We start from the raw sequence: 26,533 nt of genomic DNA, 5'->3' as shown, positions 1-26,533 counted from the left end.
TATCTAAAATTACGACGATATGCCTCTACTTATTTTTTTTACTTTCGCAAAATGCGAAAAGAGGTATTTCACTTTTATCAATTCATTTATTTTCTATATCCTTGAAAGTTAAACTCGGCAAGTGCAATTTCAATAAGTGATATATCAAAGTAAATAATTATTTTACCTAGAAACAAGTGATTCTTACGCTTCACTTTAAAAATTTTACGCAAAACGTTTTACTAAAAATACACTTAGAAACGTTGCTTTGACAGAACTAAACGCATGCGTTCCCACTCTCTTTGGTGAGATAAAATTGTAAAACTTTTAAACAATCTGTTGATAATGATCTAATTGTTTGAACCAAATAATAGAATCAATTTCGGTGAAAATCAGTTAGTATTGTGTGTGTTGTGCAACCTTCTGCTTCTTTAAACCTAGACGTAAAACTTTTCCCTTTTATGCTAATTATTTTTTTCAAAACTGTTAAAATCTTTGATTAAAAAAAGTTAAGTAAGTATTTAAAAGTATTTATATGTGTAAAATATCTAACTTTTTCACAGAAAATGGATCTATTCATCATAATTATCGTAACAATTTTTCTATATTCTCTCAATAACATGATAAAATGGTATAAAAAGAGAAAAATAGTCTGGGATGCGATTGAACCAATCGGTGGTGAAAAATGGTATCCTATTGTTGGAACCTGCTTGGATCTTATAGGATTACCCAGACCAAGTACGAAGTTAATAACTTAATAGGCGTATAACTCTATAAATTTAATCTTTTTTTAGAATTCTACGAAGCCTATACAGCTAGGAACATAAAATATGGACCATTTTTTAGAAGCTGGTTGGGAAGTGTACCTTGCGTGCATGTAATGACACCTCACCACATTGAGGTAAAACGCATTTTGCTGCCGTAACAGCTATTAAGAACTATTACCAAATTTGATGTGAATGCGTTATTAGACCATGGCTTCGATATCATAGCAACGTGCAATTGTACTTAACATTCATATTAAGAAAAATAGCATCAAAACTTGTTTTATAAAACTCAAAAACACTTGTTCTTTCTAGCACTTCTAGCAGAAAATTGTGCGAAATTAACTTGAACGTTTCTGTCTTTATAGCCAATCTTGAGCAGTACAGCCAATCTATCAAAAGGTGACATCTACCGCCAAGTAGTGCCTTGGCTCGGAGAAGGTCTCATAACAGGCTCAAGTAAGAAGTTATTTCTTACATCCGACAATAATAGCTTATCGTCCATTGCTTGCAGACCACAAAAAATGGCATCATCATCGAAAGCTAATAACACCAACCTTCCATTTCACCAATCTCGACAGTATGTGTGACGTCATGACCGAAAAGAGCCAGATGCTAGCGGATATTTTGCAGAAAAAGGCTGATGGGAAGTACTTCAACATATATCCGTTTTTGACGCTGTGCGAACTCGACATCATTTGCGGTAAGTGAAGCTAGTAGATAGACTTGTTTCGAAAATACTCCACAAACGTGCAATTTACACTAATTATCGATAGGATGACATGTGCGTTGTCTTTACTTATCATTATCACGCATTGTCAGGCTTATCGATGCGATGTTGTCTTGCTCTATAATTACAAAAATGGTTTTTATCTTTAGACGGTACGTTTCCGCGTCAAGGAATTTTTAATATCCCACTATTAAAGTGGTGTGTGCATAAAATATTACCGTAATCCGAAGCAATCGATCTTGGTTGCATTTACTGCATCTCTCCATGTTGCCACGTATAACAAGGTTTAAAATAAAGCTTCTCTTATTTTATCTTGTACATCTAAAAACAACAAATTCCTCCCCAACTCTGCCCCGCTACGTCAAAATAATTGCTTAAGGGTTAGCTGTTAACTTCTCGTATGTTATTGCATATTACATCCGTACCCTCGACGGACAACACCCCCAGATACGTTAAAATAGTATCATTTGATTATTCCCATCCCCTAAATAAACTCTTCATCTCGACGATTAAAGCAATGTAAGAAATTATTTACACATCTAACAAACCGTGACTAATGGTAGTTACCACTGTGCAATAATGGAGTGCAAAAGACATCTTCTCTCTTCCTTGCGCTTTGTCGCAATAAAGGACAACGTGCAACTCCAGCAAAACATAGACCATTTTACTTTACCTCTACCGGTTTGGCATAACGGACTTGAGAGGGTTGGTATACGCTTAAAGCGGTTTTCGCGGTCTTTTATACACATCGTAAATCTTCAAAAGGGGAGACAAAGAGACAGAGTGTTGCTTAATATATACGCAAACGTAAGAAAAGTAGTTTGCGCTAACCAGTAACGCACGGTGCAGATGTCGCGTGGTGTTAAAGGCAGAAGAATGTTAATTTCAATAGCAATATGTTTGGCGAAGTCGCACGTGTTGCATGTTTTGCTTTATTAGAAGCATTACATTTAGCACGTACCCACATTTTGACAACAGAAAATATTTCGTCTAAATATAAGTTTTTTGTTATAAATAGTTGTTGTTATCACGGTGAATTGGTAACATAGTCCAATTTTTGTACAATTGCATCAAGCGTTTTTTGAGTGGAAGTAATTTTATCAAGTTAGATTAACTGAGATGACGTAGTTAATCTCACAATGGAGTGAAAAATCTGAAATAACTACTTAAAAGTAAATCAAAGATAAACCGGAGAGCCCGTCTACTTAATTACGGTTTTATCTTTATATGATTACCTGCTAACGCAACTTGACACGTTTCTGACTTTGTAAGACAAAAATAGTAGATAGATAGATTACATACCGAGGTGGGAAGTTCATGATTCCTCTCGAGAGAAAAAGTTTGTCACCGAGGCGTCAGCCGAGGTGGACAATTTCTCGAAAGATAGGAATCGAACTTCAAACGAGGTTTGTATACTATTTTATTCACAATCATATTAAAAAAAATAATAAAGAAAGTGAAAAGTCCAATATTGTTAAACGTTTATTTGCTTCCAAAAACTGTTACCAAATTACTTCCGCCCATGCTCTACATTGGAAATGACTCATCTGGAGTGGATATATCTAACACTTTTTCATACGCGCACGCATCAAGAGAATAAGTAAAGTCCGTTTTTTTTTAAAAACCACTAACACCGCAATGTTTCCCTGCATTACAACCGGCAACGTTGCCTAGGGAGATTTTTGGTGAGAAAATAATTGTCAAATTTTTGACATTTCTGAAAATTAGGCAGTGTTTCCGTTAAAAACGTTTCTTTTACAGCCTGTTGGATTGCAAATCAAAGGATTTAATAGTGAAAAGACTCGGCACAGCCTGAAAGGCCGTTTTGTGAAATCAAATTGTCAATTAGGTAACTAACCTATTTGATTTTATCACCAAAAAGTCACCATCGACGATGTTGCCGGTTGTAAAGTGCTGGGAGAGTGCGGTGTTGGTGGTTTTTTAATAAAAAAACGGACTTTAGTTCAATTTGGTTCAACCTCCTACCAAAGTCGCTACTGTCAATTCATGAAGTTTCAGGTTAGGAATTTTTGATTTCAATACAACTTTATTATTATAAATATCTTGAATAGTAAAATGAATAATATATTTAACCAACGAAACTTAAAACTAACAAGTTAAATGTTAAATGTGAACGAAGAGTGATCGTTGTTTCTCCTCTTAAAATGTTGACATTCTTCTCATTTTTTGTAAAATTCTCCGGAAAATGTACTAGTTTTAAACGGTATAGAAGCCTCAGCATCCATTTCACACACTTTTTGAAATCAACTTCGACGCCAAATGACAAGATAGAAATGTCAAATTCAGTAACGCGGCCTACTTCATTTATCAAAATCTAGTTATCTGGCATTTGGAGGTCGGGAAATGGTCACTTCCCAGCGAGTTGGGAAGTGAATTACCGTAGTAACAGCTCACTTTCCACCTTACGAAAAGTTAGAAAATAAACAATTGTTGACTGATTGTGAATAAAAGATTTTACAGTTTAGATCATAGGAATTTCACATTTATATTTGTTTACCTACATATCGAATTTTTCAAATAATTTTTGGATGTTTTTACAATTTTCCGATTCTCATATTCTTTAAATCTTTTTTGTCTCAAAATTTTCAGACCTTTAGATATTTGGATTGTTTTCGGTTCTTATCTTCAATGAAATTGAGTAAATTTTAAATTTTTCTCGAAAACTGAATCTAAGAATTTGACAGTAAATGCTTGAAATGCTCTCGTTTGACTACATTTTTCATACTTTGCTTAATAATTCTTTGTGATTAAATTTTCTAAGAACAAGAAACCTTTTCACAAAACTGAATTTCCGAGTAAAAATAAAGTTCAAACAATAATTTTCATCTCCATTCTTAGAATAAAAAATCAGTTTCTTAAATAAACAGATAAAAAAATAATTAAATGTAATCTTAAACAATGTCAAGTAACACTCAAACAGTTCGAAGATAATGACGTCACAAGACACAATAATTTCAACTTTTTTTAAGTGATATTATCCGGCAATTGACAACAATCTCGTCGGCTCCAAGTAAATTTATCTAATACAACTATATTGCTATTTTAGGATGTGGAATGTTAACCTATAAAACAGTGCATTCACAGCAAATGCCCGCATTGTCCATTTACGCAAAACACTTTACATTTCATTAATTTGCAACTACACCACATTGAAGCAACCCCACACGTCTTGCTGATCCATAACCATTACTTAAGTGTAGCCGCCAGCTGTATTAATATAATAATGTAAGTGGTAACTCCTCCAATAATCTGCAATTAAATCCAAGATTATTATGGTCGTAACCTTCGCCCTGATATTCCCGCCATTAATTCAGACGTTTCATTTCAGCAAAAGCCGGAATCTCAATGAAATATCAAAGCTTATTGTCTCAAGTTCCACGATTTAATTACAAATTCATTTGCCACCGCAAAGATATTTAGACATTCTTTTCTTACCGAAAACACCAAAGAATAGTTGATGGGAAAAAATCCTGCCGCGCTAAACTCAACTTGTTCATTGACAATCTGCAGAGAAAACATTTCTATTTCGTCAATGATGAAACTGTTGTCTGTCTGAATCTTGTGAATGAGCTCGCCGGTTTTCTTTACCTATTCAAAAGAATTAATTGAAAACCTCTTACTATTTAAATTAATATCATACCTGTTCAATAGCCATATAACAAATATGACAAATTTTAACTGCTCCTACGACAAATGATACACTCATCATCATTGAGTAAATAACGTCACTCCATACAATAACTGTAGCTTGCAACAATCCAGCGGAATAAAATAAGGAAATTGTAATCGTCACAAAAGTCAGAGCAAACATTACTAATAAACTTGGACCAAAAATAAGATTGAACAGTTTTATTAGTTTTGAAAGATGATGATGCAGAGCACAGATCAGTCCAAAATCCAAAATTTTTTTTTCATCTTGAAGTTGTTTCTGGACAACATTAACATTGCTGGCAAAGTAGTTGACAATTCTTTTGATTTGCGAGTTAAGAATACAGAAGCGGCGTCTTAACATGTTCACTAATTCACTAGTGAAAGTGCACACAACTGCGTTCACTATAATTATGTAGTAACCAACGAATAAAGGTAACGAAAATTGTGTTAGATTTTTGTTATAGATTAAGGAAACTAGCATATAACTGATAAGTAAAATAAACTTCATTAACAATTGTTTTAAAAATGATTTTCGCAGCTTTTCGTAACACACAGCAATGTGCTTATTTATTTCTTTGATTCTTGAGTCAAACTCTGCAATTTTTACCATAAATTCAATGATTCTTTCACTGTTTACTATTCCATTGATCCAAACAACGCAAAGGTAAACACACCCTACCATAAAACTGAGTATATTAGTTGTCTTCAGTACTCGGTTTGCATAATTAGGAGTTGCAAATGTGTAAAAACAGCAATACGCCATAATTATTATTAGAGCACAAATTTGTATTACATTGAAAATTTTTAGAAATTTTGAAGAATAAAATGTTGTTTCCGCACATTCGAAAGTAACTATTCCGAAATATTTGCCTAACATCACCAATAATTTCACACTTTTAGTAAAACTTCCTGAAATTTGCACATTTTGTGCCATTGATTTGTACTGAACTATGTCGTAGAGTCGTGTTCAAAGATAGATAGTGCATTAGTCTAATTAATACCTAAATAGAATAACAATGAAAACATGTTATTGATAAAACAAGTAGCGGAAAAATTGAACATTTGTATAAATAAGGAGTAATAAATTGGTGGTATTGTATAATACCTAATATTATTAATGGATCTTAAATAGAAAAATTTGTAGCTAACTAATATATTCACCAGCACGGAAATCGAATATTTTTAAGCAAACAGTTAAAGAATAAACTATTAAAAAAACAAAAGAAAAAAGGTTAGGCAAATAGAGATGAAAATAACTAATGATAAGAAACTTTTTTATTTTACATTTTGAATAATAGTTTAAAGTGAAGACTATTTTAACAGAACATCCGAAATAAAATTCATATATTATAATATCTCAACATAAAGTATAATCATACATTTACACTATCATAAATTTAGAATGTACCTAGCATCTAAATTATCCTTTTCAAATCCTGTTAATTCCTAAAATTGTTTCTTTGTAATTAATTGGTAAAGTCTTAGGAAAAAGCAAAAAAACGTATGATATGTACGTATATCTTAAAAGTATTGCTTCAAGTCGAATGATATTGACATAACCTAATAATTGTGGCTTGATAGCCTTGATGCACTTATTATTTTCAGTTTTATCTTTTATACAGGGTGTCTTATAAATGAGCAGATATCTCTGAAGTGGTATCTTTAAATCACCAAAAGAAACAAAATGTTGTTCAAATTAACGAATTTATTAAAATTTAGGTATAGGGTGAATTGTAATAAAATTCCTATTTTATAGATCTTTCTTTAAGAACAAAAAAAATCCAAATTTTCAGGAAACAAACAAAACCTATTTTAGTGTAAATTTTATCTTTGAATGCTATTAAAAAACTGGTGATAAATAGACAAAATTGAAGTATCTTCTTTGCAAATATGTAAAATAATAAAACTCAACCAAGAAATTATAAATTTCGCTCTCTTCACACATTTTCTTTGCACGTATTAAAAATTAAAATAAGAATATTTTTTTAGTGGAGCATCTATTAGAAAATTCGAAAATTGCAAATGACGTTGTCAAAGGATTTTTAATTATTTTTAAATGGTTTATATCTGTCATAAAACTTTTAACAAAACTCGCAATACAACTTTCTAGCAAATATAGCCTGAAACATTGGTGTCGAGTTGTAAAATCCTACTTTCAGTTGCTCGAATGTACCCAAATAACTATTTCAGCTGCAAATTTGTTTTACATTATCAATATGAATTTTCAATGCTTTTTTAAAACATGGACATAACGATCTAGCTGATTTTGCATTTCAAACTGTTTTCACATGTAAACAACGTGAATAAAAAAAAATAGGAAACGTAGGTGTTTATACCAAAGTTGTGTTTGATTGGTATCTACGTTTACCGGAGAATTAGGTAGGTTTTTTTAAGTACTTGTTAAATGAATAAAACACTGTAAATTTAACTAACGAAGTATATTATTAATGTAAACGGTAAATTGAATGACGTGTTACAAGCATTGATGTTTATTAAACGGTGGTTGAAGTCGTACTTGTCCTCTTACAACTATTCAGAAAAATCTTAGAATAAAGTAAAAGAAGAGAGGGTAGTTTTATGTAGATGTGATTGGTAGGAAGTGAAGAAGTGGGAATCAGTATAAAGCAGGTGGCGAACTAAGGGTTCGGGATAGTTCATGCTTATTAGTAGTAATTATAGAAGTATTAATATGGTCAGACCAAGAGGATGTAAAAAGTAATAAAATCAGAGTTGGGGACCAGACAGGGGTGCAGTTTAGACGAGAAAAAGGAGTGCATGGAACAGTGAAATATTAGGAATTACAGACGAGTTTGATTAGAGTCGCAACAGTAGGTATCGTATCAAATTTTTTTTAAAACCACACTGAATGAATTTTGCAAGGTATTTTTAGTCAATTAAATTATCAACTATGAATTACTTGAATCCATCCGATTGTCTCATCAAGAATTCCCGTAATTTCTCGTATAACTTTTCCAAGTTGAGACTCGTTTTTATGAGGGTACGTCTTTGTGTAAAAGTTAAATGGCTCTACAATGCAGACCATAAATTGTGGTTGCAACTCATCACTAGGGTTCGACCAGGACCGCACCGGACACAACAGTGCTTGGTGCCAATTCTGTTCGTACTAGTAAACCATACATACCTATCATAAGCCAATTCGATCAAAACTTTTTTTGTCATGATTTAAATGCTGTTGACGTGTCCAATGATAATTTGACAAAAGTTTGATAATTAACGTAATGATGCTGTATATTGGATAAGGATAAAATTAGTTTTAAATTAGATTAAACTGTTTAATCATCGCTCTGATAATGGTAGGATGGCTATCAAAACACGCGTCAACATTTTTTGACGAAATTTGGTGTTTGGAAATATGTAAATTGTATTTTTGATAAAAAAAATTTTGTCAACACCAAGATTTGATCCAACAATTTTCTGTATCTGAAACTGTACTATCACAAAAGTTAGTTTATTTCAATTTCTGTAGCCAAGCACAAGGGCAACATTTGGTGAAAAATTTGGAAAAAAAGATTTTGTACAGATTATAATTTAATCAGGCATGTTGTCGATGTAGAGAATACTTTTGTGTCGCCAAATTTTAGATCTTTGGTAATTAATTTAGAAGAAGATAGCGATGAGTCTGTGAGTGATTATGATTCCGATTAATTGTTTCAATTGTTTGTTTTTTGTTTTAATATACAAATTATACCAATCAGGGATTTATTATATTTACTAAATTTTAAAATGAAAGGAGAAAAGCAAAAAAAAATTGCGGCCCGGTCCTGGTTTGAGACCTCTCGGACTATACCTAAGAACTAATTTATGACAGGGTTCTTTACAACCTCGAAACCACTGCTAATGTTTGCGGTAATCGTTATTGCAGGGCCATAATAACGAGTCTCAACTTGGAAAAGTATAATTTTGCAATAGTAACGACGTGTTTGAAGGTTAACGTAGTCTCAACATTGAATAAAAGCCAATAGGGACAAAGCAGGTTTGAAATCTTGTTTTAACTTGCCAAAATACGCTAGTAAAACACTCTTGGAGAAGGACTGCACTCCGCCGCCCGCACGTCAGGTCATGAACTTGCTAGACACCGGCTCAAATCGCTCTTTTGACATATTCGACATAAGATCATCAGTTGCACTAACTGCTTGTGCCGCAATTTTGGGGGTGTAGCTTGCAGTTCACACTCGGAGTCACTGATCATGATGAAACACACCAATACAAATTGCAAATGTCAATTTTGACAAATTTTTATGACATCCAAAGCAACTGCTATTCCTCTGCACTATTATGTAATTATACAGGGCTAGTCACGAGAAGATTACTTCTGAAAATGATTTTTTCGCAACCCAAAACACTAATTTCTTGAGTCACTTGATACAACTCGAATCAGAAATGAAATGCTAAATCCACGATTGCTTAGGCCTTTGATAGTGTCACTTTGACAATTACAGTAAAGAAGGTTACGTGAGTGTCCATAAACAACCCAGTTCAGTTTCGATGTGGACATCTTTACGATAAAGGTCCGCAGCATTATTTGGCATTCTCCGTAGATGAGAATCATGTTAGTTTTCTCATCATTCGAATAAGACATTGTGACGGGTTTCTCAACTGAACCTAACATACCATGCTTGTTAAAGAAAAAAATTATTGCACTTACAGCTTCGGTATAGGACAGATTAGGAGGAACTTCGAACTAATGGGGCTCTAATGGATTGGAATTAAGAATAAAGACGAAATTTAAATCAAAAATGTCAAAGTGACATTGACCACCCCAAAGCAATCGTGGATTCAGCACTTTATTTCTAATTCTGGCAGTATCGAGTAGTTCAGGGTATTAGTATTTTGGGTAGCGGAAATATAATTTTCAGAAGTAATCTTCTCGTGACTAGCCCTGTATATATTACCCACTGGTCATTACATTGCAGTGTGTGTAACCATGGATTTACTTTGAAGGACAACCGTTTGTAATTTGTAGATTACTATAACAGGAGTAGAAAAACAAACAAATATTGCTTAATGTTTAATTACATAATTTTGTAGATATTGTAAAGAATTAGTAATACTTTTTTTACCTGTACATTTTGTAATACATTTACAAAATATAAAAGTTGGCGAAAACAAAACATCCTAAACGTGGCAGTTGGCGAGAGTAACTAAATAGACAGTTGACGTTTCTAATGTCAAAAATTCAATTTCAAAGTTTCAAATTTAATAAAAAAATTTACTTTGTGCGAGAAACTTGAAATAAATTGATAATTTCTACATTGAGAGGTGTCAACTACATCCTAAAATAAAATAGGTAAATTCATCTGACATTAACAACAAACTTTGAAGTACGGTCCCAAAGAGAATTCGATTTATGCGGATCTCCATGTACACTCCAAAGTAATTTGATTTTTATGTGTTATGAATTGACTATACACATAGAACTTTGTTACACAATACACCCACAACAAAGCATGCTCACACAAATTTTCCCTGTATTTGCATTAATTAATTGTAGCCGATAGTTGAATCAAAATAATGATGTAGGTGGTGACTCCTCCAATAATCTGAAAAGTATATTGAATCGTAAATTTCCACTACTGTTTTCATACCGAAAACACCAATGTGTAGTTGATTGGAAAAAATCCCGCCGCATTAAATTCGACTTGTTCGTTGGCAATTTGCAAGGAAAACATTTCAATTTCGTCGATCATATCGTGGTCTTCAGTTTCAATTCTGTGTATCAACTCGCCTGTTTTGTTTGCCTAAAAACACAAATTCATTCCCATTCTGACAAATCAAAAACCCACCTCTTCAATGGTTTCATAGCAAACATGGCAAACGAAAATTGAATCAGTAATGTAAGGTATACTTGAGGAAAAAGTGTACAAAATATCGTTCCAGTTTGAGTTCGACTTTTGCAGAGCAGCACTCGTGTAAAATAAACAGAGGACTATTCCGACGAAACTCAGTGCAAACATTGATAGTAAAGTTACTCCAAAAACTTCATTGAACAGTTTGACACATTTGGCGAGATGGTGGTGTAACGTACAGATTTTACTGAGAGTGGAGAATTTTTGCCGAAGGGTTTGTTTGAGTTCGATTGTTGATAGGTCGGTTTGGAAATAGTCAACTAAAGTAGTGATTTGTTTGTTTAGGATTTTGTAACGGGTTTTTAGAAGTAGGACTAGTTCAATTGCTTGGTAGCAAACAGCGGAATTAAAGAACATCAAAAAGAAACTTGCGCTCTCTACAAGCTTTTCAGCAAACTTAATATTTTCACCGAAATGATAAAAACTTTGAAGCGACACTAAAGCTACATAGCGAATCAACAAATGCAACAACATTCGGCGTCTGTTTCTCTTGTAGTCAATAATGATACACGTTGTTTGTAACTTTACATCGAATTGTATGACCTTCATTAAAAATTTTACAAATTTATCAGAGTTGACTAAAGCGCAAATCCATGAAATAATTATGTAAGTTCCGTTGGCCACCAAGACTATGTAAGCCGTTGTCATTTCGATGGTGGGTCCGTTTATTTTTTGCGTTAAAAAGATGCAGACACAAATAAATCCGGAATATAGCAACAGTAGAATTAGCGTTAAAATCTTTTTCCATATTACCGAATAAAACTTACTCTTGTTGTATGAAAATGTCACAAACCCAAACAAATGATTTTGAATTAAAAAATAACGGAGCATGTTGAGAAATTCTCTAAATATTCTGTCATTCATTCTGCCTAAATTCTGGTGGTTTAATAAGCGGTTTCAGTTAATTTAATAATGGTTTAGTTCATTATCGTAATTGTGATGTTTCAAACTGATGAAATGTTTGCTCAGTATAGAAATGAAAGTCTATTGATGAAATCGATATAATCAATCAACAAGCTTCAATGCGATTCTTTAAATTAAGTCGATGAACGAGATCTGCTAATAAATAGTTAAGGATCGTGTATTGTATGTTTAAGGTAAAAGAGAAAGTATTTTAGTTTGGGTTCTCAGAAATTAAGTTTTTCCACTCCTGTGCTTTGAGAACATGTCATTATGTCGTCTGCATTTGAACTGGGAAATTAAATGTCTCTCCTACAAGTAAATAAAGTGTATTTTGGATTGCCTATATAAAGCTATTTAAATAAAGGTTTTTTTTATTGGTTTTAGGTTAGGAATTATTAATTGACAATTGCAAATAACGTAAAGCAACCTTTACCTAAATTTATACACCAAAGTATTATTTATACAAGTTGTTTTGTCATTTAAGATGATTTTTCTACCTTAAAAATCAAAATAATAATTGATTTATTTATGACTCCATCTATTAGAAGATTCGAAAATTGCATATGGCGTTTTCAGATGTGTTAGATCAACATTCTTAATTCTGTTTGAACGGTTTATCGGTCAAAAAGCTGAGTTGCAGCTCCTACGACAAACATAGCTGTCGTGCCGTAAAATCATACTTACAGTCGTTCGAATGTAAATAACTATTAGATTTTAAGGTACAAATAATTAATATCAAACAACAACATTGAACAACGTAAACACCATTACATATAGTGTTGACCTATAATTCTAATTAAAGTCGGTATTTATTGACATAAATGTGCATATTTTTGTTTCTAACTCACTCACAACATGTTTAACCACAGGAAACTAAACATGCGAACTTTAGACAAGTTCTACCACGTGTACCGAATAATTCTAACCCAAAGTCAATTGTTTGGTCTAATTCCATTCCATTATAAAAATAACGAACTTCGACTATCGAAACCACTTCTAATTTGGATCACTTTTCTTATAATCACATATTTGCCATATGCTGCATTTGTGTTTTATTTGCAGACTTTATTGACTACACATGTGATGACATTGATATCCAATTATATCGCTGTAGCTTTGTCTTTAACTTATGTCACTACATTATGGATCAACAGTTTCATAAATCGAAGAAACATGATGGAATTCATACAAGAAATAGTCTCTTTTGACGAAAGTGTAAACAAAAGTATCAACCGCACAAAAACAAAGAAACGAATTCTAAAACAAGTTATTGTAAGATTTATATTTTTAACACTTTACATTACTTATTTTGTCATCACAAATTTCATTACATTACCGTGGAGGGGTGCACTAGGTCAAATGATGGCTTACTTCATGCTGATATTGAATTCAGTTTTCTGTCACCAAATAATAGAATTTGTTGTCATGTTAAAGGAACGTTTTGCTGTGTTAAACGACGGTATCAATGTTTTAATCAGAGCATCAACTAACATAGGAGCGGTGTCCAAAAAGAAGCCTTCAATGACCCTTAACAAAATCTGCACTCTCCACCATCTTCTCTCAAAACTCATCAAACGTTTTAATGAAATTTTCGGCTTGGTTCTTCTCCTCATGTTCGCTATAAGTTTCTTCGTCACCGTCCTGTCGCTATTTTACATCAGCGCGGAGATGCAAAGACCCCATCGCCTAAGATGGGGCAGTGTTTTCTACATGCTGATGACTTGCGCAAGTTTTGTCATCGATACGGTTTACGTCTGCGATGTCTGCTACAACACTATCTTGGAGGTGGTTGGTCGTAAAACCGTCATCTTTTGATTTGCATCAAGTTTTTATTTGTAGGCTAGTAAATCGGGCGAGCTCATTCACAAAATCGAAAGCCAAGACCACGACATCATAGACGAGATCGAAATGTTCTCGCTCCAAATCGCGAACGAACAAGTCGAATTTAACGCAGCCGGATTTTTCCCGATAAATTATACTTTGGTGTTTTCGGTAAGTGGGTATCAGATTTGACGTTAGTGGTCAAATTGGATTTTAAAATTTAGTTCCGGTTAGCGGGAGGCGCAGATGCTGTCAATAAAGTGTAAATGACCGCAAATTTCATTTGAGTCGGAGTGTTGAAATGTCAGATTCAATGGGAGAGAGAATGTTAATGGTGTCTGTGTAATTACAGATTATTGGCGGAGTCACCACGTATATTATAATATTAATACAATTGTCGGCTACACTCAGAGAGTAGCGGAGATTGGGTTGCATAATTGGATTTGAATGAACATCTCGTCAGCTGGAATTAGTCAAAGTGAAGTTTGACGAATTCAATTGTTTTCTACCGCAAAACAACAAAGGACTTGCATAAAATAAATATACTCTTTGTAGAACAAAACGTGTTTCTATTAAGCTGCTGGTCATTTCCTAATTTTATATTTCTTATCATTTATTAAATCACAAACAGATTTTTGATATATCTACAGGTAGTTCTGATTATAATGCTAATCCATTAATTGTTGTACTGGAAAAAGAATAGCCTTCTTATGCTAAATCTAAAGTCCATTTTATTCCATCAAGTTCGGATTTATTAAATTATAAAAAACTGGCCCAACAAAATTTTAACAGTGGCTACAAAATGTTTATCTATGATCTTTCTTTATTGGAAAATTACAATTTAATAGACGTTAAATTCTTTTACTTTGACGTATTACAATAAAAAATTTAAGTACCAATTTAGTTAGGAATTCTGTACAAAAAAGTATCTATAAAGTTTTTCTAAAATATCTTAGCAAAATTAACTCTTCCGGTGACTTCTGTCTAGTTCAGTGGAAAGTTTATTTAATTACCTTTTTAACAATGTTTGCATATAAAGTTTTATGATTTTAAAAGTTGCAAAAACAAGAGCGATGGCGGTATCTCAAGAAAATTTACAAATATCTCCGAGTTCTGTCTTGATGGAGGAAAACGGGCTTTGGATTCTAAATCAGAAGGCATTTCTACTTTAGAACTACATACTAGTATAAAAAACATTTGTCATCTGACAAACATTAAACGCAATTAGCACAAAAAATAAAACTGATACATCAAAATGTCCTCGTTTTCACTTTTAGAACTGGAGCTCCAAAAAGAGCAGTTATTTAAGTTATTTTAGTTCCATTTATTTTAAGCTGAAGCTCCAAATCATTTATCAAAATAAGAAGAAATGTGAGTGCATCTATCATTGTACACAATAGAGCTCAGCTCTTAATCTTCAATATTTAGAAGTACAATATATGCCTTAAATAGTTCCGGAGAAACGGGGAATCAACAACAAAAAATTAACGACTTCGGCTGCTGGAAATTGGACATGTCCTCAATACAGTTTCACTCATATTTTATACCGCATGAGAAGTTCACATAAAAGGGCGTCTTCAAGCTAGTTTGCACATAAAATTTTTAGTCGTGATGATTTTACGTGATTTAATGACCTCTTTAATCCAATCCAGTTGCGCGTTCTGAATAAGCTCGATAAAATGCATTCAAAGTGTCTGATTTTATGCGGAAAGATCGTAAATTGCTTGAGATTTCATCTGTAGTTAGCGTTATTGGTTGGCTTTAAAAGTGGTCTTTAAAAAGAATAATGTTCAACCCCTAAAAATATTCCACCTTGTTTCGAAATAGAGAAACCGAGCATTAGAGCAAACTTCTTTCACTTAACAAACATTCCTGTGCTTAATAACCAGCGAAATTAATAAAGTTCTTATTAATCCCCCTAATGACATACTTAAGTTTTCTCCAGAAAAGTTTCACCCCTTTTGAACAACCTTGAAGCAGGCATACGTAAGTCTAAGCTACCTCCACCTTTACACACCCTCCTCGAAGGGAGTCGTTTCATGCAATTTAGAAGATTCCGTTATTGAAGGTGTGAATTTTTGAACCTTGTTCGTTTTTATGTTTTTCTTCCCCGTTATAAAAGCGTCCTGATTCTATTCTCGGAAATTCGCCGTGTCGCTGAGCTCGTCCATAAAACATACCTATTGCCAAACTTTCTCCAAATATCTGTCAAATAAATTTATAAGCCGCAGATTTCCGGTGCGTCCCTGTTTTATGAAACTTATTCTAAAGAGTTGTTCCGTCTTTTTATTATTGTGATGGCGGAACAGGTCCATAACAATAGACACATGCCTGAATTCGTTACGAAGCGTTAAAACTATAAAATAAGACGTATACGAGACTATCAACCCATAATGAAAATGCTGCGACTGTTTTATGGTTGTTTTATTGTTGCAGAGACCGCCATGGGAGTTGAAGTCAACGCGATGAAGAACTCAGACTCTGAATACGTTCAGTCGGTTTACGGGTGAGTTTCCCAAAGCTTTCATCGTACTTTTATACATATAAAGCACTCGGTGCTAATATAACTTTGCATTTGTTGAGTTAACAAAATTGTCTTTTCTACAATATTTCCTAAGAAACTTACAAATATCACTGTACTTTTTTTATTAATATGTTAAATATATGTAATTGATACGAGTACATGACAACTTTGACTAATAGATGGCTTTACAAGCAACTAACAAGTTTTTTACTAAGCAAAAAATATAATTATCAAAAATACAATTTATTCCCAAACACCAAATTTCGAAAAAAAATGCTGACGCGCGTTTCAATAGCAATTCTACCATTATTAGCATTTTTGACAAAATTTGGTGTTTGGGAATAAATTGTATTTTTGATAATTTTTGTCAACGCCAAGAATTAATTCAATAATTTCTTTGGACAAAATACAAGGTGTTTATAAATGTTTCTAGCATCAAGGGGGGCTTTGGAGTTCCTGTCATACGCTATTTTTCCGCTTTGTTTTCACAGTGAATATATAGTATATCCGGTGAGAGATTGGGATATTTCGACAGTTGACATATAGGTTGGCAGCAAATTATGCTACAAAATACACTAAAAACACTAAATTCCTACGCGAAATGGGTTGACAGGGTTGTCATTAACTGGGGTTACTTTGTTATTTTAAATTTCGCGCGTATGAAACACTTTTTATTGCGTAGATTTAGTGACTTTTCTGTCATTCAAACTCTCACTGTACGAACTATAACTATGTTCACAATTATTTCAAATGTCACTTACATCTACTACTTTTCAGTTACGGTTTTGTGTCAAAATTTTAGATTTTCAGGCTTCAAACCACAACTTAAACAGTTTGTTTTCAAAACCAACATTTTTCAATGATTGAGGTTAACTACAAATGTCAGTTGAAAAATCTAAACCTACATTTGTAACGAGCGGCAAATTTATTTGACATTTCATAGCCACCCTTGATGCTAGAAACATTTATAACCACTTTGTATAATGATGAAAATAATAAAAACAAGTTTGTTGCTGATGCTCCTACAATTTGGTATCAATTTGACAACGATAACAGTTCTTGTTTGGCATTCCCCAGAAATTGCAAGAGTTAAAAAATCCGCATTGTGTAACTAACTCTGCTGAAGGACCAATCACAGCAAGAAGTATGTGGCATAGCTAGGAAAATTTTACTTTACTGCGAGATTTTTGTGTTTATGTATGGTTCGAAAAGCTGTTTATCTTAGGAATAATTAAAGTTCTCTAAGTTAGGGATATGACGCAAATTTATTGGAGTTTATAGCTTCCGCTTGACAAGTTTGATACACATAGGGCTCAAACTCCAATAGTCAATTAGTTCAACATTACTAAACTAGTTTTGAGTGATGACAGAACTGTAGAAGGCATGTTTATGATTAGTTAAAAAAAATTGAAAACATAGTGTATTTGTTTTAAATTTTTGGTTTTGAATTCTTATTATTAATTAATTTATTAGACACTTTAAAAAGTATCTATTGTTTTGAATATTTTCATATTCTTGTAATTTTTTGAATGACTTTTTGTTTCGATATTTTCAAATCTTTCTCGGATTTATTTTCGTTTTTGGACTAGTTAGACCCTGAATTGAAATCTTAAATTTTATATAGTTTTTAAATTATTGTTATTATTCTTCAAATTGTTTTCAAATATTGATTGTCTAAAGTTTTCTGAAGTTTTCTAGATCGTTTAGAAATTAGTTAAAAAGTTTCTTAACCAATTACTTCTAGTTTTTTTTAATTATTTAAGATCTTTTTAATATTTTCAACTATTTGCTAATCAAAAAATCTGCTTTTTATTCCTTAAATGTTATTGTTCTTTTATAAATATTTGTCTATGATCTTATTATTTTTGATAAAACCTTTTCTGTTCTAAATTGAAAGTTTTATGTCATCTACCATTTTCCAAACTAAATTTTCATTTCTAACTCTTGCATGATTTAACTAACTACATAAGACGAGGCCGAAATATAATTGTAAATCTTATTTGTAGACTACATTTCTTTGATAAAAAAGGCAGTAAAATACAACAAAGAGAATTCTGTAGGAGCTTCAGGTCAAGTAAATTTAATTAAAAGCAGAACAATAGAAGTTTTTAAATAATACAATTCAAATAATAAAGAATATTTTAACAAAGACAAGGGTGACAGCCACAATACACAATAGAATAATTTATTATGTAGAATGATCAGTAAAATTTTTAATTTTTGTCTATTGTTCATACTTCAAAGTATACGTCAAAATATTAATGTACAATTTTTAGTAAGTAACAATTTTACAGTTTTAAATTTTGTAATTGCAAAATTCAATATTAATCTTCGGGAGTTGTCGGTAAATTTAATTTGAAACTGAATAAACTTTCTACATTTAATTAAGTAGGTTTTATCTTTTCTTTTAAACCAAAAATTAATAAAAAAGTACAGTGCAATAAATCTGATATACTGTCATTAATTACTGAAATGTCCATAATTTGTTTCCACTGAGTGATTTAAAAGGCTCCTGTACACGCATTTAAATACAAAATCTAATGCGATTTTCCGCAAGAATCCTTTTCGTAATCACCCTTTGCTCCTTTGAAACTCTCTATCAGGTACGTCGAAATCCATGCATGCTAATCATCCGATATATTCCAGAATACTAGACATAATGCTGTACCGTATGTTCCACCCCTATCTGCATCCAGATTTGATATTCAACCTGTCATCCAAAGGCCGTCAGCACAAGAAGTACCTGTCAATTCTGCATGGCTTCACCAGAAAGGTAGGATATCATCCCTTCCAAGACGCGTCGAGGATTATTACTAATCCATTCCCCATCAAATAGGGTAACTTGAGACGAATGAAATGAACATTACAAGTCGCTCGATACATTAAGGCTTGGGAAACGCAAAATTAATTTGAGGTCATCGTTTTCCGGATTATTAATACCATTTCTGATTAATTGTCCCGGATGATGCTAGCAGATTGTTGGCAGATCTGCGTTTAGGGTAGATTTCGGGGTTTCAACCCTCTACTTAACTCCAGTCGGTTTTTAACCCCTGTCGTTGTGAGAGCAATTTCTGCAAATCCTACAACAAACGTTGAAAGATAGCTCGACATGGAAAAACATCACAAAGGATTATTTCAGCTCCGGCTGTATCTCAAATTGAATTTTTTTTAATTGAATCTTTCAAAATTGATTTGTTTTGGTCGCATTGAAAACCGAGTTGGGTAAAAAACGACATTCTACTTTTGTTGTTTGAAGTTGGCTTTAATAAAATGGGAAAAACAGAGAGGAACTTATAAAAGAGGCCATACAATTTTATTGCTGTTTGTTTATTATTTTATTATGAAAACACAAAGACTCTCTTCATGGTCTAGTAATAGAGTTACTTTACACTTCCACTGCGTTTTCCTATTACGTTATTGCCACTTAATCAAATGAAATTTAACGGAGTTTTTCGCCACCGACACTTGTTTCTGAAACCATTTATCAACAGTCCGCAACTTCTTTTAACGGAGTTTTCCAAACTTACCAAGTACATCGTGTTGCTGCAATTAAATCGAATTTAGCACTTTTTCTTTGTCCTGTAAATCATGCCTAAACTTCATTTTTACGTCCGCCTGATTTTCTGCTTGAATAACTGTTTATCGCTTGAAAATTAGTAAAAGCAGTGTTGATTCTTTGCTTGTATCAATACAGACGATTTATAGATCTAATAAATTGCCACTTAAATATTTACTGTGTTTCCAAAGGTGATTCAAGAAAGGAAGGAGAAACTAACAAGAGGGACAGGCGTCCAGCGGCAACTGAGCGAAGAGGACAAATTACTGGGTAAAAAGCAACGTCTTGCGTTCCTCGATCATCTACTCGAAGCCAACAAAAAAAGTGAAAATGGGTTAACAGACGAGGAGATCAGAGAAGAGGTTGACACCTTCATGTTTGCAGTAAGTGAATTGTTTAATCTGAACTTTTTTTTCATTTATTGCTTCTTATATTGAAGCAATTTGTATACAAATTAAATTTCATTTCTTGAATATTTGAAATCAAAACATTTCGTCGAATCACCATAAAGATCTATAAAAATAATGGTGGAGGCGCCGGGCGAATTCACAAATAATTCTAAACTAAAGCTTAAATATAATGTGCATCCTAATTTAAACTACAAATAAGCAATTTAATAATTTTTTTAAATAATTGCGCATTTTAATTTTAAAGATCTACATAAGATATTTAATCTGAAATTATAAATAAGCAAATTTGCCAATTTTCATCGAGAAATAGAACTCGCAATTATTGTTTATTTTAATATTTATGCTACGTGTTTATATTGCATTGCCATTATTTAATAAAAAATAACACTGCATTTAAATCTTAAGTTTAAAGTCTTTTATTTTGTAATAATTTTAAACGCAAAATTATAAGAAACGCCTCGAAGCTTGAATACAAGAGATTTCTAAATGGATTGTTGTAACAATAAATTAAAACCACTTTATGATTCAAGAAAATTAACTCTTTGATTGTGAAACTTGCTCCAGAGTGTGGTTTTAATCTTATTTTCCTTTAATAATTTCGTTAAAATTATTTCACTTATTCTGTAAAGTTGCGCAAAATGTTATAAATTTATAAATCATCTTTTTCTTAAATTCCATTTATATTTTGTAGTTATTTTAGCTATCTCAGGTCTTTATCACCTTTCCTATCACCGTAAAACCAACCCCTGTCTCTATCTGATTGAGATCCGAACAAACCGGACTTTCCTTCCGGTTGGTTGACCGGATTCAATCCCTTTGCAACATAAGTGAACCGTGTGCACCCGTGTCAGTTAATTAAACGTTTAAATGGCATAAAAATCAATTAGAACCGAATCTGTAACAGCTAAACCTTCCAATAATATCGTTATTATGAAGATTGGGATTTGGTGCCTCGAGTTAGAAATCCGAACCGATAATTAATGAACAAAGTTGCAGGACCGACCTAGCCCGGGTAATTTATAGACATTATAAGATCTATCTGTGCCCATTGTGTTACCACTTGTATTGTGCGAAGTTCTCTAAAATCGACCAAAATGCATGTCCAACTGCCGAATGAGCAATAGCGCCTCCGCTACAACCCCATTATTCGAGAAAATTGCTAATCTCGATGCTCCAGCAACTAAATTAAACGAGTCGGATTTATGAAATGACGACTGCTCGTTTCGGCACTTTTTCCACGACTTTTTGTCGCTTTTTTCGAAAGAGGAGTTGCGAGCTATTTCGGGTGGAAAAATGCCGGACAAACAGGGAAAGAGGACCCAACAAAAGAGACTAAGTTTGCAGCAAACTGTCTATGGTTTTTTTGTTTTAGAATAAAGTTGGGAGATGGGAGTGCAGCCAAATGGAAAGAGAACCGATAAAAACGCTTGGATTAATTAGAAAACTAACAAACACAAAACAAAAAAATTTGCGGAAACACAAAATGCAGGTGTTTAAAGGTATGACGCCCGCACAAAAAACCATAACGTGACGACACTTCAAGCAGTAAAGTGCCATAAAGTTACGGTTTGTGATATCATTTTGAACATGTTTTGACTGCAACGCAGCAATAAACCTTTTTACAACAAAGTTAATCTAAATTACATTTCATATAACGAGGGTGTCATCCTGGCAGTGATACCCTGATATCGACATTTTTATTATTACTGCCAGTTTATCCAACATATTTGAGTGTACCAACAATAAAACAATTATAAAAATAAGCAATTATTTCACATACTAAAAAAACAACAATTTTCTCCTCATTCTGAGTTTTCTGCGTGAAAATAAAAACTTTATAAACAAGGCACAACTGGACCTTATCGTTATCAAAATTACCAACATCAGGCGACTTTATTACGGTCTATGGCACTAAATACCGTCATTGGGTGTATTAAAAGAAAGCCAGAGATATTCGTCTGGGGAAAACGACCGATGAGAATGATCGAAATCGACTTTACGAAACAATCCCAAATGGGACTTAACATTAAATTCCAGCCGAAATTGCCGGAAGATGTTTTATAATGGAGCATAATAATCCGAGGCTGCTTCTAGTTTTTGTCTAAGCACCTATATCTGCTTACAATTTAATTTTCTATACACCAACCCAACCTCAATTTACAAACTTTGTTAAACTTTATTGATCCAGCCGCTTCGGTAAACTCCTCGAGGGCTCTTCAGCAAATATTCCTACCATAATTGCATAATTTTGAGTCTTCCTCCAACAAAATAAAACGGGGTTTGACCACTTTTTCTTTGAACCACCAGTTTGACTCTCTAACATTATAAAAGAATCTTACACGAAAATTAGCGCATCCAAGTGGTCAGTCATTTTTCACTTCTTTGTGGCTTTCCGTTTTTCATGCGAAATCGACTCTTTGAGGATTGATGTCGAAATAAATCGAGCTTTGAGCAGTTTTTGCCTACCTTCATATACTGCCTTCTGACTGCCTTAAACTTCCTTTATGTAAAAGCGATTGATGGGGCGGTTTTATTTTGTCAAAGTGGATAAAAGTTTCGGATATTTTCGTAGCTTGCAGTTGCATCCAGACCGACCTCGATTACTCTTCGAATATGTCGCGGACCGACAGAAACGGATTTGCTTTCAGATTGATAAGGGTGAAAAGAAAAAAATGTGACTTTGCTCGAATAAGAGTTTCTTGCAAATTTCTAACGACGGGCGCTTTTCAAATATGAAATATCATATATTTCTCTTCAAAGAAATATTAATCATGGAACATTATGCACACTCTGACGGATGAAAATGAAACGTGAATAGTAAAAATGCTGAATTTTCTCCAGCAAAAGTCAATTTATTTGTCTCGTAATTAACATTCACTACGTTTTGTAGTTTAAAGTTGGCGGATAAATAATTTTCAATGATACTACAATTTTAGTTGCTGAAGTTACTTCTTAGTTCTTTAAGACGATTCCCGTCGATTTTTATTTTTGTTTTTAACTTCTCAACAACGAAAGCCACCATTTCGACTATTTGCACTTATTTTTTTTATTCTTTTAGAATCAATAACTTAGCGAATCAAGTATAAAATCCAAGAATAACATAAAAAATACAAAAAGCTTAATTTAAAACTAATAATACTATTAATACACTTTTTTTTTCAAACGTCAAAAAATTGACACATTATCTGTCTCGATTGTCAAGGTAAAAGTCATATGCTTAAGCAGAATACAGCACTTTATACGCTTGGGCTCCACCATAACCATAGAAATGTTTCCATTGCACTATGATTCTGCATGAAAATATTTTGTTAAAGTAAAAAATAGCAATTTTCTATAGTTTGCAAAAAAAATGGTATATGCCTATCAGAGCGATATTTAAATGGTCTTTCGGACTCCCGAAACAAATTACCGAAAAACTTTGTTTAAAATGTGTTCAAATGTTTGTGGCTTTGTCATGTCGTCGCAAAAACTCCCCTTCCGATTAGTTCCATCGTTCGAAGTCGACGAAAAAAGTTTTCTCCTTTATGAAAACTGTTGTCAGAATTACATATTTTTTTTGTCACATCAGAGCGAAAACTTATTTATTACTTTTCTGTTGTGTTTCAGGGTCATGACACGTCCACAGTGACCGTAGGTTGGACTCTCCTCGCTCTTGCGAACTACCCAGAGTACCAGGTAATAAATATTAATGTACGAAATGAATTGGAAGTGAAGTAAATAAATTGTGCGGGGATATAACAAATGACGAGTGTCTTTTCGAATCGAGAATTTCCGGTAGCGACCAAGTGGTCCGTGTCAAGAAGTGACGGCAAGAACTTGGCTAGATGGCGTCTTGTAGTTTCCTGTCGTGACGGATATTTAGCAGTACGTGCTGTAACTGGTAAATCAACAGCGATATTGGCGGAAATAATGACTTGTATAGTGAAAAAATAGTCGAAAATGCGACAGTGATTGAGCGCGTTCCGGTAGCGATTTTGAGCTCAGTAAAGGCACGTGTTTAATTCAATCCGCCCTCTAGCGGCCGCTCTTAACGATCTGATATGTTGTGGAGCGAATGACGTGTGAATATCGTTGCTTCCTTCCATGCCTGTTGCAATTATTAAGAATCTCTTTTATGGCCCTTCGAGTCATTAATTTCATTCGGTATTTTATGCTAAATTTCCCTTAATAGCAATACAGCGCCCGTAAATCTGCTTGTAAGGGCTCCAATACACTCGAGAGCTTAAGTAATCGCTGAAGTTTCAATGCTTTTCAGGAAAAGGTCCATCAAGAACTGGACGAAATTTTCCAAGGAGAAGAACGCCCAATAACACCACAAGACATCCTCAAAATGCAATATCTGGATAAAGTGATTAAGGAGAGTCAAAGGGTCATCCCGGTGGTGCCAGTTATTGCAAGAACACTCGACAAGGACTTGAAAATCGGTGAGTTCGCTTTCTGATCGTGTCATAAAGTTACTTTTTATTCTTCCGTGAGCTTGTCGTGGCGTGTGTTGTCGAGTTTTCCATTGTAAATTTTCTCTTTATGTATTTGAGTAGCTTTAATAACAAAATATATGAGGCGGATAAAAATGTCACGGTTTTTCTGCCTCTCTTGGCGGCGAAAAGGGTAAATAACGTCAACAATGACTTACCTTTTAGTGGAACTTATTTGCTCGGAGTTTCTATGTGCAGTTTTTATAATTTACCGGAGCGAAATGAGGACTTCGACAAGACTGTAAATAACACTTTAATTGAATCTTACAAAGCTTTTCATTTCATAAACGAGCTACTTCAGAAAATATCGCCATCGGCTGCAAGTGCTTCTTTCTACAAAAAGGAAACTAAACGAGCAGAAGATTCGACTTAAACAGTGACTGTGTTTTCTATGCACTTGTTTATTTTGTTGTCTTGCATTCCAAGGCGACTGCAATATTACATAATTTGATTACAAATTCGTACTACAATAACAGTAACTATACTAAATATTTTGCTAAATATAGGCCACCCAAAATACGTTTTTCTTTATCTACTTGTAGGAGAGATTTTTTTCTGTGAGTTTGGAAGCAGACGACATAATGACATGTTATTAATTTTCTATTCTTTTTAACCCTTCCTTAAAGTCGAACTAAATGTCATTGATGGATCTTAACCTTTTAGAAACTTTGATACAGATTATTGCATTCCAACTTCCATTTGTTCCAACTGAACTTAAAAAATAAACACCACACATTTATTTGCTTCTGTCAAACACCTCCCTTTATCAATCTAAATCACCAAAGAATCACGATCACGATTCACATCCTCTTAATGGAGGTCGAAATTAGTGCCCCAATAAATTTATAATTTATGAATCGATTGGCCATTACTCACGGTCATAAATTAATATAGCTAGCGATAGCAGGAGCAGCAATAAAATTGCATATTTAATTTCCACCAACTTCACACTCTCGCTCTTCCATCAGGGGAAAAGAGTCGTGTCCATTATTCGCCGATGATTAGTGTCCCATAAATAACCCGACGATTTTATATCTCGAACATTTTTTTTTGATAACCATTATTATGACCACAGGCAACTAAAAGTTCGCCTTTTAGTGGGACAATAGCTCAGGATCTGGGTCAGGCTTGTTTGAGGAAAGTTCGTCTCGTTAGTTCTCTTGTAGAAACTCAATAATCCTTAAATAATAGCAACTGCCAATTGTCTAAACATGAATAGAATATGTGTATGTATATTTTTCAACTTAAATCTTTTGAAATGCATTGCTATAGCAACAGGTTTTATAATAAGGTCAATCGTAATAATTTGCCATTTGATTTAAAATTGCGTAGACAAATCATATATTCCAGTATATTTCAGTTTAAAGAGTCCTTACATCTGCGATTTTTTTCAGGCGGTCATGTCATCCCAGCTGGCGTGATGGTGGTCATCCATCTGGCTCGCTTGCATAAAGACCCGCAACAATTCCCCGACCCGGAACGTTTTGACCCTGACCGTTTCCTTCCGGAAAATATTGCCAAACGACATCCTTACTCTTTTATTCCCTTCAGCGCTGGTCCTCGGAACTGCCTAGGTAAGTCGCGACCTGCGTAAATACACATAAAGATAAATTGACGTGATGAAAGAGACGAGACCAGAATTATATAACTTTCGTCTACATGCTGCATCGAAAAACGACCTTGTCAAATTTTTTTTTCAATACTCAACGGCAATAAATCATATCAGAGATTCCATTCTCTGATATTCCGGCTAACTTATTTTCTACAAAGTGGGATTCACCGGATTTATCGGCCATTGTTGGTGGAAGGTGACACACAGATAAATTCCCGAC

The 26,533-nt window shown here is 33.5% G+C and overlaps 4 protein-coding genes across 4 annotated transcripts in view; 2 read left to right on the top strand and 2 right to left on the bottom strand.

The window, feature by feature from the left end:
- The first annotated feature begins 376 nt into the window (after positions 1-376).
- Positions 377-26,533, top strand: part of LOC148180956 (cytochrome P450 4C1-like) — a 41,137-nt gene continuing 14,980 nt past the window's right edge. Inside the window, exons 1-11 of the mRNA XM_088039808.1 lie at positions 377-492; positions 543-717; positions 774-880; positions 1,112-1,202; positions 1,258-1,446; positions 16,173-16,242; positions 18,907-19,033; positions 20,008-20,199; positions 23,833-23,901; positions 24,482-24,650; positions 26,096-26,275. Of these exons, the coding sequence (XP_087895934.1) occupies positions 546-717; positions 774-880; positions 1,112-1,202; positions 1,258-1,446; positions 16,173-16,242; positions 18,907-19,033; positions 20,008-20,199; positions 23,833-23,901; positions 24,482-24,650; positions 26,096-26,275 (1,366 nt within the window). The 5' untranslated portion in view covers positions 377-492; positions 543-545. The remainder of the gene's footprint in view (positions 493-542; positions 718-773; positions 881-1,111; positions 1,203-1,257; positions 1,447-16,172; positions 16,243-18,906; positions 19,034-20,007; positions 20,200-23,832; positions 23,902-24,481; positions 24,651-26,095; positions 26,276-26,533) is intronic.
- Positions 4,681-10,527, bottom strand: LOC148180959 (gustatory receptor for bitter taste 66a-like). The gene is made up of 5 exons (XM_088049123.1): positions 10,482-10,527; positions 6,161-6,268; positions 5,135-5,547; positions 4,930-5,082; positions 4,681-4,743 (listed from the first exon to the last, which is right to left on the bottom strand). The coding sequence occupies exons 1-5, from the start codon at positions 10,525-10,527 to the stop codon at positions 4,681-4,683; spliced, it is 783 nt and encodes a 260-aa protein (XP_087905249.1).
- LOC148180958 (putative gustatory receptor 28b) lies at positions 10,625-11,120 on the bottom strand. The gene is made up of 3 exons (XM_088039819.1): positions 10,950-11,120; positions 10,752-10,904; positions 10,625-10,706 (listed from the first exon to the last, which is right to left on the bottom strand). Exons 1-3 carry the CDS (start codon positions 11,118-11,120, stop codon positions 10,644-10,646), a joined length of 387 nt encoding a protein of 128 aa, XP_087895945.1. The 3' UTR covers positions 10,625-10,643.
- Positions 13,275-14,154, top strand: LOC148180957 (putative gustatory receptor 28a). Its single transcript, XM_088039829.1, has 3 exons — positions 13,275-13,700; positions 13,755-13,907; positions 14,089-14,154. Exons 1-3 carry the CDS (start codon positions 13,275-13,277, stop codon positions 14,152-14,154), a joined length of 645 nt encoding a protein of 214 aa, XP_087895955.1.

This window comes from Gnatocerus cornutus, chromosome 1, assembly GCF_029298725.1.
Source record: "Gnatocerus cornutus isolate USDA-ARS CGAHR chromosome 1, icGnaCorn1.1, whole genome shotgun sequence".
Classification (NCBI taxonomy): Eukaryota; Metazoa; Arthropoda; class Insecta; order Coleoptera; family Tenebrionidae; genus Gnatocerus; species Gnatocerus cornutus.
Note: the sequence above shows the minus strand (reverse complement) of the source record. Positions and strands in the feature narration are given on the sequence as shown.